The 15,400-nt window shown below is 41.8% G+C and overlaps 1 protein-coding gene across 4 annotated transcripts in view; it reads left to right on the forward strand.

Annotated features, from left to right (window-relative positions):
* Positions 1–15,400, forward strand: part of RALGAPA2 (Ral GTPase activating protein catalytic subunit alpha 2) — a 282,721-nt gene that overhangs the window by 102,723 nt on the left and 164,598 nt on the right. For 2 of the 4 annotated variants that reach the window (XM_079945307.1, XM_079945308.1), the window contains 3 exons: positions 8,166–8,303; positions 9,766–9,863; positions 14,626–14,716. In XM_079945307.1, the coding sequence (XP_079801433.1) occupies positions 8,166–8,303; positions 9,766–9,863; positions 14,626–14,716 (327 nt within the window). Of the gene's footprint in view, positions 1–1,933; positions 2,075–8,165; positions 8,304–9,765; positions 9,864–14,545; positions 14,717–15,400 lie in introns of all 4 variants that reach the window. The other 2 variants (XM_079945309.1, XR_013831632.1) reach the window with 2 other exon arrangements.

The following is a 15,400-nucleotide window of genomic DNA, read 5'->3' on the forward strand; positions in this document are numbered from 1 at the left end:
AGACCCATTTGAAAGTGACTTTTTTTTCTAATCCCAGTAAGAGAATATTTTAAGATTATTCTATTATAATTTGCCCCACAGACTACACTTAGACTGAGAAACTGTCAGTGATGGTGGCAAGAGGGAAATATAAAATCAGCAGGTGTGGAGTAGGGGAGTGACAATTAATTTAACAGAGAATGTACTCGTTTGCACCTTAAAAGGACTGGCAGGGGGAGTCTTAAGAATGACAGAGTCAGCCTCCATTCCTGAGTATGAATGATGCTAAAACTTTACATGTCTAAAGTGAATGGTTAAAGCAAGTCAATTAATTTTCACACAAAATAATCTATATTTTATTATCTCTAAAATATCTAGTGATCAATTTTAGAAAAATGCACAATTATTTGAATTATAAGAGGAAAACCTTTTTTCTTTTTTTTTTCTTTTTTTTTTTGCGGGACACGGGCCTCCCACTCCCGCTGTGGAGCACAGGCTCCGGATGCGCAGGCCCAGTGGCCATGACCCACAGGCCCAGCCGCTCCGTGGCATGTGGGATCCTCCTGGACCGGGGCACGAACCCGTGTCCCCTGCATCGGCAGGCGGACTCCCAACCACTGCGCCACCAGGAAAGCCCAAGAGGAAAACGTTTTAAAAGCAACACTCAAATGAAATGTCCCTGACATTGAGCATTAGACAAATCTTTTAGGAAATTTGAAGTCAGTCAGTTTGATGTTTACACAGAAGTCGTTTTCACCTAAATAGTATCTTATACGTTTGTGATTATGCTGTAGTCAGTTCTGCAGACAGTTCTGTAGAGCTGGGAATTCTGATAGAGAGTGGGGGAAGACAGGAAAGTAAAAAGTTTGTTTTGCTTTTTGCAAATGTGTCACTACCGTTTGTAGTTGTATTCCGTTAATGTTAAATAAAATCATGTGAAAATAGTACAGCAAGTAAACCTCCATATTTTTGTTTTAAGGATAAAACTGGTTTTACTAATGGTGGTTTCATATGTATGAGGCCTATTCTCTTCCTGTGTCTATGCATTTTCTCAAATGGTTTTGACTAGCAGTACATAGAAACTTAAGAACACCATAAATTTTGTACTAAGAAATTGTGGATTTAATAAGCACGAAATGTGATTTAAAAGGATGGGTTTCATGGAGATTTTTTTACCTTTTTCCCAAATATCAGACCCTTGAATGTTCAACTTGACTTTTATGTGTTCTGAAGCTTTTAGGCTCTTCAGTTTACTAAACGATTTGCTTCTGAATACAGTCATCTCTCAGTAAACCAATTTTTGAATTATTGATTATTTATGAAACCATTTTAATCTTAGGTTAGATTTTCCGTCCCTCACCGTGGCCTTTTTTTTTTTACTCTTTTTTTTTTCGGTACGTGGGCCTCTCACTGCTGTGGCCTCTCCCGTTGCGGAGCACAGGCTCCAGACGTGCAGGCTCAGCGGCCATGGCTCACGGGCCCAGCCGCTCCCCGGCATGTGGGATCCTCCCGGACTGGGGCACGAACCCGCGTCCCCTGCATCGGCAGGCGCACTCTCAACCACTGTGCCACCAGGGAAGCCCCTCACCATGGCCTTTTTGTTTGGACCCATTAGGAAGAGAAAACTGGTTGTAATGTCTGCCCAAGTAAACAAACAAGCTAAATGTGAATCTGATACACAGCAGAAAAAAAGGAAAGGCTCAACATACAAAGCATTATAAAATGAGATTGATTATTTGTGAAAGTCCTGTGCTCCCATGCCATCAGAATGACTGAAAGTTGGCTGTATTTAGAGACTATCATTAAATACTGTGCTTTGTGCTAACTTCCTTCAAAGTTTGAAATGACCTCCTTTAAATATTTAAAGAGAGACCAGAAAAATAATAATAATGAAAAGGAAGTGAAAGATCCTGCGGTTCTTCTGACATGATTGTTGCTTTATCTCTCCTGGAAGCTAAGCGAAGCCAGTCTGTCAGCAGCTGTGCCCACCTCTCTGAGGCTTTGCCCGCCACTAAAAGCGTCCCGCTTCTCCTCCACACCGTGAGCGCTCTCTTCCCTGGTCTATCTTACACCTCTTGCTCTCACAGGCTGTCAGGTACTGTAATGCTGTCTCATGTGGCACCCCCACGTCCCTGGGCTGCTCCCGCTTGCCTCTGCGCCTGGCTTCCTTTGTTAATTTCCCCACGTCACGCATGCCTACCTGGCCATTGCACTTTGCCTTTATTTTCAACGAATATCAATTGTTTCTATGCAGTTAAGATGCTTAGTAGCAATTGGATAGTCAGGCAGAATTTCTGTAACACCACTGGTCTTTGCATTCCCAGCTGAGCACGATAGTTTTTACGAGGGGAAAACAGTGATGCCTGCCTCGTGTGCCTTCAACAGGGAGCCTACAGAGAGGAAGGAAGTCTTCATAACATTCTGCAACACTTACGAGTGTGCCGATGTTAGCATGTTTGCTGAGCCTCCCCCGCAAAATGAATAAACTGGAAAAATTCTGCAGGCTAGACTTCCTTGGAGTTAGTAAATCATGTAATAATTCATGTTTAAAGTAATGATCAGTTTATACAGATTCATACTGATTATTGAGCTTAGAGTCAAAAAAAAATGAAAAAAATGGCTAATTTCCAAAACAAAGAAATGTTATTCCTGGCCTTCAGCCAATTAAAATTGAGTTTAGCTACCTGTTGTTTATATACAGAGCACTTTCTGGTTTATTAAGATGTTACAGCACCAGAAGAAATTTTTGGCGTGGACACCTCAACAAAAGGATTTACTTTGCTCTACAGTGAATAATTAGGTCTATGTGTACTTATTTTTCAATGATCCTAAAATGAACTGAATCTTCTTGCGAAAGCGGGAAATATTTCCATGTTCTTTTTATTTTCCAAAAGATGGTATTATAGACTAGTACTTATTTAATACTGGAGATAGCTTACTTGTGGCTTTGAATGGCACTAAATCATGTCATATTGTGGTTTAGCAAAGCAAAATTAGCTTCATTCCCCTGATGAGAATCTAAAATATCATATTATTTAATTTCTAGAATATGAGGGAAGACTAAGAACTGTGTTTCTCAGAAAGCTTTTTTTCCCTAGTAAATACTGAAGTTGGAAAATAGTAAGAACGGTACAGGAGAAGATGGCCACCAGTCAGTTAAATTACCGATGAGCATTAACTGCTTCATAATTTGGTTTTCCAAAAAATACTCCTGCCTGGAGATGATTAATAAAGTATTTAAAATACTTTGGCTTTCTATTTGGCTGATATACATCCATAAGGAACTTTTTGCATGGTGAAAAGTTTTCTTTTTTCACAACCCACTTTTTCCCATTTCGTTTAAGTTTTTTTAACTAGTTTGTCCAGAATGTGTTCTCACAAGAAATCTTTTCCTGTTAGTAATTTCATTTTGGAAGCTTTTTTCTCATTCATTATTATATTTTAGTTTACTCAGATTCTTGATTCCTATATTTACATACACAGTTCCAGCAGAAGCAGAATATGATTTAGAGCAGGGGTTCTCAACTGGGGACGATTTGCCCCCCGGGGAACATGTGGCAATGTCCAGAGACATCTGTGGTTGTCACAGCTGGGGTCGTGCCACCGGCATCCAGTGGATGGATACTGCTAACCATCCTACAGTGGAGAAGACAGCCACCACAGAGAACCGTCTGACCCAAAATACCAGCGATGCTGAGGTTTGAGAGACCCCGACTTAGCGTGGCGTGAAGCAGGCCATGCTTGCTCCGTGCTTTCCGGCCTCTGCCATCCTCACTACCGGTTTTACAGCACAAAGGGTGAAGGGACCTAGCCCTATGGTGACTTTGAGGACGATCTGCTGATCTGTTTCCTCTGAAAACCACAGTCGCAAGCTCCTCCCTCATCTGAACCCATTTCTTCTTTACCAGAAAAGTGAGCCACGGTCCTGTGTAACTGTCCTGGCAAGAGTCTGGGCCCAGAGTGATGCGGTCAGTCCCCAGTCTGAGATTGTACCTCTGCCACTGACTGGCACACGAGAGAATTAAACGTGTGCTCCAGTTTGAATTCTGGTGTTGGCGTATCTTGCTAACCTTTTGCTGAATACACATGTAGTAGGCACACATCGCATGTGCATAACACACAGGCAATTTTAATGTTGACCTTCTGGACACACGTTCTTTACTAGAAGATGATTGCTAATTTTGTTTTCATTTAAGTGAACATTTCTTGGTTTTGTTCCTTGTCTATATGATTATTCAACCCACCAAAATTGTTTTAATAACCGAAACTACAGGGAGTTACTTACCTTCACCCACTGTGATGTCTTATTCTGATCCCTTTGGGGCTCTCTATTTGGTGGCAGCAGAACTTTGGGACAGTCACAACCACCTATATTCCGTTAATTAGTATGAATAGCTGCATAAGCGAACACGTGGGGGTGGAACTGGCAGTTTCAGTGATTTCCTTTTTTTCTCCTTTGTGGAAACAATTCTTTCTAGCTGTTTTGCAATTTTAACTGCTTTTATGTTGGGACATTTATCGATCTGTAGCCCTTACAGGCCATGCAGACGGTAGATTTTATTTTACGTTGGGGGATATTGTAATAGTCGTAATTAGAGGATCAGTGATCTTCCCTCATTCCAAAAGAGGCTTCATGGGACCTGATTGAAAGTCTCACTTTGCGGCGTCTGCATCTGGTTCTCTGGCTTCCAGGTAGCGCCCAGTTATCAGGATGTGCTTGTGGGCAGGGTTCGGGCTGATTCACCTGTGGTCCTTGTGGGACACGTCAAGATGCTGAGTTGATTTATGTCCCTTGTGCTTTTCATAGGGTCAGCTTGGTTTGTGCCCAGTGCTTTAAAAGTTAGGAAATGGCACAATTAATTGTGCTTGTGCAACCTCATATGAGGGGTAAATGGAACCCAGAATTTTGGTGATTGAAGAAATGAGTCTCAGTATGTTTAATAAGATGGATGAAGGAAGGCTTAGATTAAAGAGTGAATGAAATTTCTTTTGAAAAGTAGTCAGATTCTTGAATAAATAGAAGTTTCTGAAGAGTTTACACACTTAATTTAATCATGCCAATTCTTCTCTCAGTGTGGGAAAAAATGAAATTAATCCTTATTCGATCATTTTTCTGGTGCTTTGAATGAGCTTTAGAAAGCAATGATTTAGTAATGGTGTTGGTGTTGTGTAACGTACACTATCAAGAAGCTAGAAAGTTGGTGCTTTCAGAGTTTGGGTTATTGGGTTAGCTCTGCTTGAGAGAAAGTAAATGATTCGGTGAATCTGACATAGAATTCAGCTCTTTGGAGTGATTCAAATTGTGTGATAGTCAAAACAGAGAATGCATTAGACCTCCCAAAATTTATAACGCAATTTTTATGTAACCTAGACTGTCCTTTTTATATTTTTCATATCAGATAATCCTCTACCTTGGTATTTGCATATCAGTGTTAAATGGTTTTAATCTGTTATGAAAGAGCATTTGCTACAGCTGATCCTGTAGAAGGGGTGCAGCCTTAACAAAAATAAAAAGCCAGCAGAGGGAGCTCGAGAACTGTTTAAAAAAGAAAGGAAAAAGGTATTAAGAAAATGTTTCTGATATTCATTTGTTCATCTATACAAAACAAATCTTGAGTATATACTTAGTACAAAGTATGAGAAAAGGCCAAAAAGTGTACATATGTATAACTTGTGGGATAAGGAGAATTTATATCCTTTTTTTCACACTCTGTCAACATAACAGCCAAGTATAGGGACAGCTCAGGGCACCGTCCCCACACAGCCTGACAGATCCCTGGACCCATGGTTCTCCCCTTCCCTCCCACTCTTCTCGGCGGTTCCCGTCCCACCTCTTCCCATGGTTTCTTCAGGCTTGGACTTCCTCCATCTGAGAAGGCCCTACCAACAGGTTTACAAAAACAGAGCATTAAAGCCACATCAGGCCAGCCTGTTGGGAAGGCAGACCAGCTGGCCATGGCAGGCTCTTCGTCTGTCTGTTGTCTGAGGACCAGTGGGGACACTCGAGTTTGGAAGCCGTGGTCCTGTGGCTCTGTTGCATCCCACCAGATGGCGTCATTCTTTATCTTGAAAATGATGCTGCCACTGTTGGCCCCGCTCTTATTTGTTTCTGCTCAGAGGCCAGAAACCAACATCTACCAGTTCTTGGCATCACGTTTAAGGGAATAAAACCCACTCTTCCCACTGTCCATAGAGACCAGCGGGTGCCAGTTATCTTTTAGAGAAGTAGGAAGCTCTTGGGCTCCCTCTGCTGACCTGCTGACTGGGATTTACAAGCAGGTTCATTAACAAGTAGAAACCCTTCCCAGAAGGTGTCAGTATCTTGCATAACTAGAATAAACAATGAAAGAAGACAGTGGGAAGGATGGTCCGCGGGGTCATCTGGCTTCTGTTGCCCGCTGCTGAGGAGCCTGGGAGTAGAGCCGAGGGGGCTGGTTTCTGCTCCGGGATGCTGGGCGGAGCGTCCCAGAGCACTTAGGATGTCCGGTGTTTCTCGTGGCTGTTCAGGAGCAGGGAAGAGCAGAGACAGCCTGGAAAGACGAGGCTGTAACGGGTCTGTCTGCTCCTGCCACCTTCCCTTACTCTGCTTGTCCCCTAAGCCCAGCTTCCCATCAGTATCTGAATGGAGAATGTGGCCCAGGACTTTGCATTATAAGCGAGGGATCACACACATCTCACGGTTTTGAGGCCTGGTAACTTGTATCAGTGTACTTAAAAATGGAGCTTTTATGTGGATAGTAAAAGTAAAAGCAGCAGTCCTTCGGTGAAATCCTCCGTGTTATATTCAGAACCTTCCTACATACACCTTCCTGGTTGGGGCCGACCAGCCCTTTGGATTGTGGCTCTGGTGAAAGGGTTACACAGAATGGGGGCACCTTGGGGGTAAGTTGCATTTCAGGTGAGGAAGCAGGTGACACTTCCAGGTAAGGCTGAATTTTGATGAGTCCCTTTTTAAAAGGACTGAAACTTCAGCTAATGAAAATTTGGGGAAAATCTGGGTGTAGAGTGCCGTGACTGCACGGGGGAGTGTGGAGCCTGGGGTGCAGGCAGCGGTGGGGGTCACACGCAAGGACCACGTGGCAAGTCCTACAGGAGGGGTGCCTGGGCGGCCTGGGGGAGGTCAGCCTCGAGGGGGGAGCTGCAGGGGCTGTGTGGGCGGGGCCTGCTCAAGACTAAAGTGAGGGAGAGCTCCTGGTGGGGGATCAAGCCTGTGGGGTGACCTCTAGGGGCCCTGGAGTGCAAGCCTGACGGACAGTGATGGGGGCCTGGGGCCTCTGCAGGAGGAGTGGCGCGGTCGCATCTCTCTTGTAGCGGGACCTCTCTGAGGCCACAAGTTAGGAGTCTGATGGTAATGCCAGAGCAGAGGGATGCTAGAACCCCAGAGCTGCAGAGAGGTGATGGGGTGACTCTTCAGCACCTTGGGTTGTCTTTGGAGATTAAAATGAACCGTGAAGTTTAGAAACGAGCTCGGAGGGACTTCCCTTCTTTAGGGGAATATGGTTCATAGATATCGTAGCTGGGATCACCCAGTGGTCAGTGCTCAGCTGTGGTTTTCTATTTTATGACATATATTTATTGATTCTCTAAAAACACCAATGGGTCGTTTTTGTACTTTAGTGATTAATTCAACCTTGCATTTGGTGAAATGTCATTAAATAATTACAGTATTTTATTTTAGACAGTTGTACATTTATCTCTTAAAAAGAATAATCAAGTTGAAATTCCCATTTCTTTTTATCTTCCTTTTGGGTGTGTGTGTGTGTGTGTGTGTGTGTGTGTGTGTGCGCGCGCGCGTGCGTGCGCGTGATGTCCCACTCTTGCACATGTAAGTGACCTTCCCTCGCATCTCCCGGCTCCCTCTTCCCTTGACATGCCTGTCCCTGAAACGCCAATGACTTTCACAGTTCTCAACCATTCTGCTCGCTCTCCCTTCTTGTTTTCTTCACTTTGATTGAAAGAAAATGTTTTGTAGAACTGAAAAAGCAGATGTACACTTGGAGTGGAATATTACTGTTAACAAGTGTAGAAAACTTTATGTTGTGAAAGACAATGATCTTACTGCACAATTTTTGTGGAAAAAAATAGTATCTAAAACTATGATTTTGAGAATCAGTTGTTTTAAGTAGTGAAATTATTTTTAAAAATCTTGAAATACATCCCTGCATGTTCTGTGTCAATGCCCACAGAAGTGGAAGAATGCCCGCAGCCGGAAAATGCAGCTGCAGCCGAATCCGGCCCCCTGGCAGCAGCCGAGCAGCAGCCAATGGTTCGGAGCAGCAGCAGCCCTGACGTCACGGAGCCACTGTGCTCAGAGGCCCCTCCGGGTACCAGCAGCTTCCCTTACTCACACGGGACCGTAGATTCTGGCCGGGAAGGGGCTGCATGTCGTGTGGCTTTCTACATTTATCCTAACTCTACTCTATTTATTTCAAGGGAATTTATAAGTTGATTTGCAAGGATGTAATTTCTGGCAATGAAATATTTTAACTACTTATTTTAATCTATCCAAATTGTGTGTGTGTGTGTGTGTGTGTGTGTGTACTTTTTTCAAGTGTGGCATGTTTGAGGACTAGAAAAAAGTCCAGAGTGGCTGGAGTGGGCGGGAGGTAGAGAATGTTCACCACGGGTGAGGGAGGGCAGCAAGTTACGGCGGAGGCAGGGAGGAGAGGTGTGAGGGGTGAGGAAAGGGCTGCGAGGAGAAACGTCGACAGTGAGAGTGGAAGGCTGACCAGACTCGTGAAGGAGTTTATTAGCAGTGTGCAGAGTCTGCTGAGGTTGAAGATGATAACTTGTAATAGCATTAACCCACACAGTTTCTCCAACAGCTTTTAGCAGCAACTGGTGTGGAGGGCAAAGAGGCAGATGGTTAGACCTGTAAACAGTGACTAATGTATTTTACAGTGAAAGCACATGTTTAAACGTATCTTGCAACAGTGAACACGCTTATTTAGTTTCATGGGTTAGAGAAGAAATCAACCCAGCCATCCCCTAGTCCTTAATGTCAGCGTCATGCCAGCCTCATCAAATGCGTAGGAAGTATCCCCTCTTAGCAATCCTCTTGAAATAAGAAAATACGGTAAAAATAATTTGAGAAATGTATTATCTGAAAGATTTTCTCTTCTCCAAAAGTTTTTGTGTAAGATCATTATGACTTTTTTTCCCCCTTAAATACTTGGTAGAATCCATCGGTTGCTTGGAGTTTTCTTCTAGGAAGATTTTAAAGTACTATTCAAATTTTTAAATCACTATAAGACTATTCATATTTTCTTTTTCCTGTTTTCTTTTGGATAAGTTGTGTTTTTTTCCTAGGAATTCGTTCAATTCATGTAATTTTTTTTCAAATTTATTGGCCCCAGACTACTCATAGAATGTGATCTTTTAAATTACCTTTTGCAGGCTTGGTGGTGATACTCCCTTTTTTATTACTGACACTGGTTATTTCTCTCGCCAGCAACGCTGAGCCACCTCACTGCTTCCTTTCCCCTTCAGCTTGCCTGGCTGACTCAGGCAGCTCTTGTCTGAGACCCCTTCCCCGAGGCTCCGGGACAGGCCTTGTTGCCTGCCCCCTGGGTAACGTAACCCAAGACAGTGAAGCTGTCTGTGCGTCAGAGACCAGGTCTATGGAGCAGACGTGATCCATAGGCTACCAGTGTGCTGGGCCCAGATCTCTCTCTTTTGTGTATCTTAGGATACTTAAATTTAATAATTACCTACGTATAAAAACCTTTTCCAGTTTTGCCATCTGAAGTATTCCTGCTGTTGATTCTCCCTCTCCCAAATCTCTAGGTCAAAAGGTAGAAAATGCACAGAATGCGAGTTCTTCAGAGCCCAGGCCTGTTCAGGAGAACAAAGGACATGAGAAGAAAGAACATGAAGGAATAACAGTAAGATCTTTTCAGAATATATCCATTTGTCATTAAAAATAAACATACAAATTATTGGCACAATACATAAATTTATTAGTGGTGTGATGCTATCTTTTAAAACTTTTTTCCATTTGGATGTGTTTTAGGGCCAAATGACCTTGAGGCCTTTTAAAGCCTTGCCTACTTTCTATGTAAAATTACAGTCAAATTACAAAAATAGGGAAAAAATAAACATGAAAACAGAATTTACCATCTGGTCTGTATGTGCCCTTTCTATTTTTAAGGAGCATCCTTACCTTCAAACAAACGTTCAGATTCCCTATTCCTGATATCACTTTAGGTTGTAGCCTCCACCTGACACGAGTTCCTAGATAAGTGAGATGCTGCAAAGATCTGTTACAGTTTCTTTTTTTTTTTAATCTAAAATAGCATTTATTATTTTTTTAAAACACAACTTTAAAGTATAAAGAAGAAAATTAAAAAGTAACCCTAACTCATTCATGCAGATAATTCCTATTTATTCATTTTCTAAAATTAGTATATATGAATAGAAAACTCAGACATCACTGAAAGGTACAAAATAAACAAAGAAAGTCTCTCCCTACTCTGCCCTGCCTGGAAGCTAATGAGTGTTAAATTTCCTCTGTCTTCATTTCTGTAAAGGACATATACCAGTTTGCACATTCCATATGTATATGTATATTATATGTGTATATTTCAATAATCAGCTAAACACCCAGAGGCTCACCACCAGCTTAGGAACTAGAATATCTGCAGTGTTGTTGTCGTGACCTGTGGGCTTCATCCTGGTCCCTCAGAGAGCAGCTTTCTGTTGGCTTTGTGTTTATCGTGTCCTTGCTTTGCTCTATAGTTTTGCGCAAAATGTATGTATCTCCAAACAATATGTCCTTTAGTTTTCCTTATTTTTAAACTTTACAAAAGTGGTATTATTGCTTTGTTCACTCATTATTATGTATTTCTAAGTCCACATTGCAGCACGTAGCCCTAGTTCATTGCTTTCTTTGCTGTATGATACTCCACTGTGAATAGACCACAGCCTACTTTCCCATTCTCTTGTTGACAGACATTTAGATTGTTTCACTTTTTTTTTAAAATGAAAAATGAAGCTATGTACATTCTTCATCAAGAATGTGAGTGGAATTGATGAGTCACAGAGCAGCATAATGTTGTTCTTTACAAAAGAATGTGTCTTTTTCCAAAGTGATTGTACCACTTATGTACCAGCGGTGTGTAGAGTTACCATTCATCCACATTCTTGTCAACACTTACTATTGTCAGATTTTAAATCTTTTGAGTCAGGTGGGTGGAAATGGGATCTCATTTTATTTTGCATTTCTCAAATTACTAATAAAGTTTAAAATCTTTCCTTATGTTGATTGGCCGTATGTCTTTCATCTGTTGAATGCCTACTGATGTCTTTTCCATTTTCCTATTGATTTCTTTGTCTTTTTCTCTTTTATTTGTACTAATTCTTTATATAATCTGAATACTGATCCTATGTTGGTTATGTTTCTGGCAAATATCTTCTTCCAATGTCTGGCATATATTTTCACTTTCTCTATGTTGTCTTTTGATGAACAGAAGTTCTTAATTTTGATATTCTTGGTTATCATTTTTGTGGTTATGTTTTATGAAAATTTTAAAATATCAACTGCACAGGGATAAAAGTATTTACCTTGTATTTATAAGTGTTTCGGTTTTGCTTTATGCATTTAAGTCTTTCAGCTACCTAGAGTTGATATTTATGGAGTGAGGTGGAGATCCAATTTCATTTTTCTTTCCCCACATGTATATCCACTTCTGGGTCCCATATATTGAATTCATTTTTCCTTTATTAATCTGAATGCTACCTTTCTCTCATATATACTGCTTCCCAGATGTGTAAGGCTTTATTTTGGTGCTTCTTGAATCATTGGTTTCTTTGTCTCTCTGTCTTAATTACCATAGTCCCCCCACTTCCTTCTTCCTTCCTCCCACCCCTTCTAATGGAAGCTATTTTTCTACTATCTTTTGTCTTTCATTGTTGCTGTTGAGAGGTCTTCTGTTCATCTTGTCTATTTGTTGTTCCTTGTTGTTCTTCATCCTTGTCCTTCAGTTTCACCACAGTATATTTAGGTGCATTTTCTTTTGGTCTATACGTTTGTCCTGTTTTGGATATGGTATATGTGCCATGTGTCTTTGAACACTTGTTCTTCCATTGCTTCTGGAAAATTCTTGGTAACCATTTCTTCAAATATTGCCTCTTTTTTGTTCTCTTTGGCTCTTTCCTTCTGGAATTCTGGGTAGAAATATATTTAGACCTTCTCATTCTGTCTTCCATGTCTCTCAAGCCCCCTTTCATATTTTTCATTCTCCTTGGCTATGTGGGTGCATTCTGGGTAGTTCATCAGATCTTCACTCAGTTCAATAATTCTCTCCTTACTCATAAATAGTCTGCTGTTTAATACTTTCATTCAGTATTTTGGTTCAACACTTATACCTTTTGCTTCTGCAAGTTCAGGTTAATTCTTTTCAAGTATATCTTGCAATCTCTCATAATCTCTTGTTGCTTGCTCATTTTTGTGATTGCCATCTTTTATTCCTTTAAAATAATCACAGATTATTTTATTCTAAATTCTAAACTCTTTATCATTATCTGAAATCAGCCTGATATTTGTTGTTTCTGAGACTCTTGTGCCCGGTGGTTTATTTATTTCCCTTGCTGTTTGGTGATCTTTGATTGTGAGTTCCTACCTGGCTCATCTGAATCTACAGAAAACCTGGGTATCTGAAGTGATGAAGTTTCACCAGGGCAACATTTTCATTTGTTTCTTCCAGGAAACAGGGAGCGCTATTAATCCTGGACTCTTGGTCCTTTTGCCACAGGGAGTGGTAACATTAGATTTACCCCTAAAGTAGCCCCATTTCACTGCCCTGGTTTCAGTTTGCTTTGTGGGGTAGGGAGAGGGTGTGGATCACTTGGAGGTTTATTTTACTTCCTGTGAGCCCCAAATTTTTATGTAGGTTCTAGTTCTGTAGTGGGAGGATATTTCATCTCTCAGAGAATCAGAAGCAGAAGAGCCCACATTCTGCTTTGCAATTAAGGAAGTATCCTGGGTATATTTCCATTGTCATATTAGACATATATTATCCTTCCTTAAGGCTGAGTAATATTTTTTTCATATACTGTTAATCTTCTAAATATCTTATTTATGACCTACTTCTGTGTTTTAGCTTAATAATTATTCTGTCCTTTAATTATACATCTTAGTCCCCCCTTTTCATGTGTTTGCTTGTTTAATATTCATTCCTTTAGTTGGCTCATTGAATCCCATGTTTTTTGTATACTCTGAACTGGAGGGCCTTAAATATATATCTTCACTTCTGGCTGTATCCTCCATCTCACCAGTCGTGGATTTTTATTGCACACTTATAGCACATTCTCTTTAGATATTCAGCCCAAAGATGAAAATTAAAATATCAGAAACTTTCTCAAGTTCCTCTATCCATTGTCTGTCCATCCATCCGTCCTCCCTCCCTTCCTTTCTCCCTCCCTCCCTCCCTCTCTCCCTTCTTTCCTTCTTTCCTTCGTCACCATCATTCTCATGGTCCCCTAGATTCATATCCTTCCACTCCCATGTACAACTCTTATATAAGCTCTCATATAAGCTCTTGACTGTCATTCTGCAGCATTTTTAAATTTATCTTTTCTTCTCCTTTTCTACCATCAAAAGCCTTATCTCCTCACTCCTGAGTCACTAACAGTTCCATAGCAACTTCTTAACTCTGTCCTGCAGATAGCTACTCGACTTAACCTTTCTTGTTTTGGTTTTAATCACAATAAGCTATTGTCTGGAACAGACAGTTGCTCATTTTGTCAATACTGGGTTGAAATTCCTAAGCCTGATGTTGGCAGCCCACTGGCAGCTGCCTCTTGTAGAAGGTGGTCGCATTTTCTTCCTACCATTTTCACCTGACTGCCCTGCATGGCCTGCTATAATCGGCTTCTTTTCCCGCACATAGAACTTGCTGATTCCTCAGTGCTTCCTGCCCTGAGTCCCCTCCTGCCTTCTCTCTACCACCTCATGTCTGTTGCTTCTTGAACAGCTACTGTCACTGTGAGCCGATCAAGGTAATGCTTTATTCTGCAAACCTTTTAGAGAGAGTTGACTCGCATATTTTGCTACTCTGCATTGTAACCGCTTTGTGTAATTTGTGTATGTTTTGTCTTTCCAAGCCAGTTATGTAAATTTTAGAGGATGCGAATTGCCTCACAGTGTTCTAGTCCCCTGTTTTTAAACCACGGTCCAGTGCTGAGCGGTGCTCAGGAAAGCCTGCTGCACGCGTAACAAGGGAAGCACTGAATGACCTTTGGGAGTCTGGGTGGAGTTTCTGCCTTCCCTGCCAGCACCCTGGCCATCCACGGGGACTTAGGCTTCCTGGAGGATTGTATCCCTTATCCATGTGTGCCAGAGCAGAGGTACAAGTAGAATTTCAAAATAAATTTCCATATAACTTGGCACCCCTCCTCAGTAGACCATTTTAATTGGATGTCAACTGACAAAGTAGAAGCCTTAAATTTCAGATCTTGTGTAATTTATAATTCAGTTATGGTAATTTGTGAACCCGTATCCTTCCAATGCAAAACGTCATTCAGTTTTTTTGTTGCCCGTTATTATTGTTTGTTTCTTTTTCTTTAGAAATGTGGACTAGAAACTTACCGGTCTTATAAAAATGAAAACTTCCCTGTACCAAATGCAATATTTCTTTCTGTCTGAAGATCTCAGTACGAAGAAGCAGCAGCCCCGCTGAATTGGATTTGAAAGATGATTTGCAGCAGACGCAAGGGAGATACAGGGGGAGACAGAAGAGTGAGTGCCAGCAAATGTGGTCTGTGTTCCTCCAGCTTCGGCGAGGCTGCATTTTGTTCCCTTTTGACTTTCTAACTCGAATGATATCTTATCATCTGAAGGCACGTGGTCGTGAAATGGGACATCTTTATTCCTGGGATCCCAGGATTGAAGGGTGGTTAGTGTGCACATACAGTTGAATAGATCCAGTCAGTTACCTATACCTTCGAGGCCTGTCTTTCCAGCCCTGGGACTTTCTCCAGGTGAGAAGCACAACCAAGGTTGATGTCTGGGTGAGCAGACAGACCCAGAAGGAGAAACGGCCTTCCCCAGAAAGTTTCCCCAGGTTAGGAGCAAAAGCTTCAGAAGTACCTTGAAGTCAACGGCATAAGTATTTAAAAAATAAAATCTGACTGGGATGCTGAGACGTACCATCACATACTGTGAAATGCAGTCCCTGATACTCCGCTTCCCTGAGGTCCACTGCCAGGGCCCCTCCTTCTTGGCGGATCCTGGTGGAGGGCGGAGCAGGGCCTCTTAGGATCCACCTTCTAGAGTCCTGGGGCAGTCAAAGTTAGGGACCTAGCAGGTTGGGGACTGGGACAGCTGTCAGTTCTCTGCAGGTGAAGAGCGGACAGCAGATTAGAAGCGGCAGGGCTGGGGGACTGTCAGCGGCAGATCGAAACGCAGCCGGCAGAGCTGCAG

The sequence above is a fragment of the Stenella coeruleoalba genome (assembly GCF_951394435.1).
Source record: "Stenella coeruleoalba genome assembly, chromosome: 15".
Lineage (NCBI taxonomy): Eukaryota > Metazoa > Chordata > Mammalia > Artiodactyla > Delphinidae > Stenella > Stenella coeruleoalba.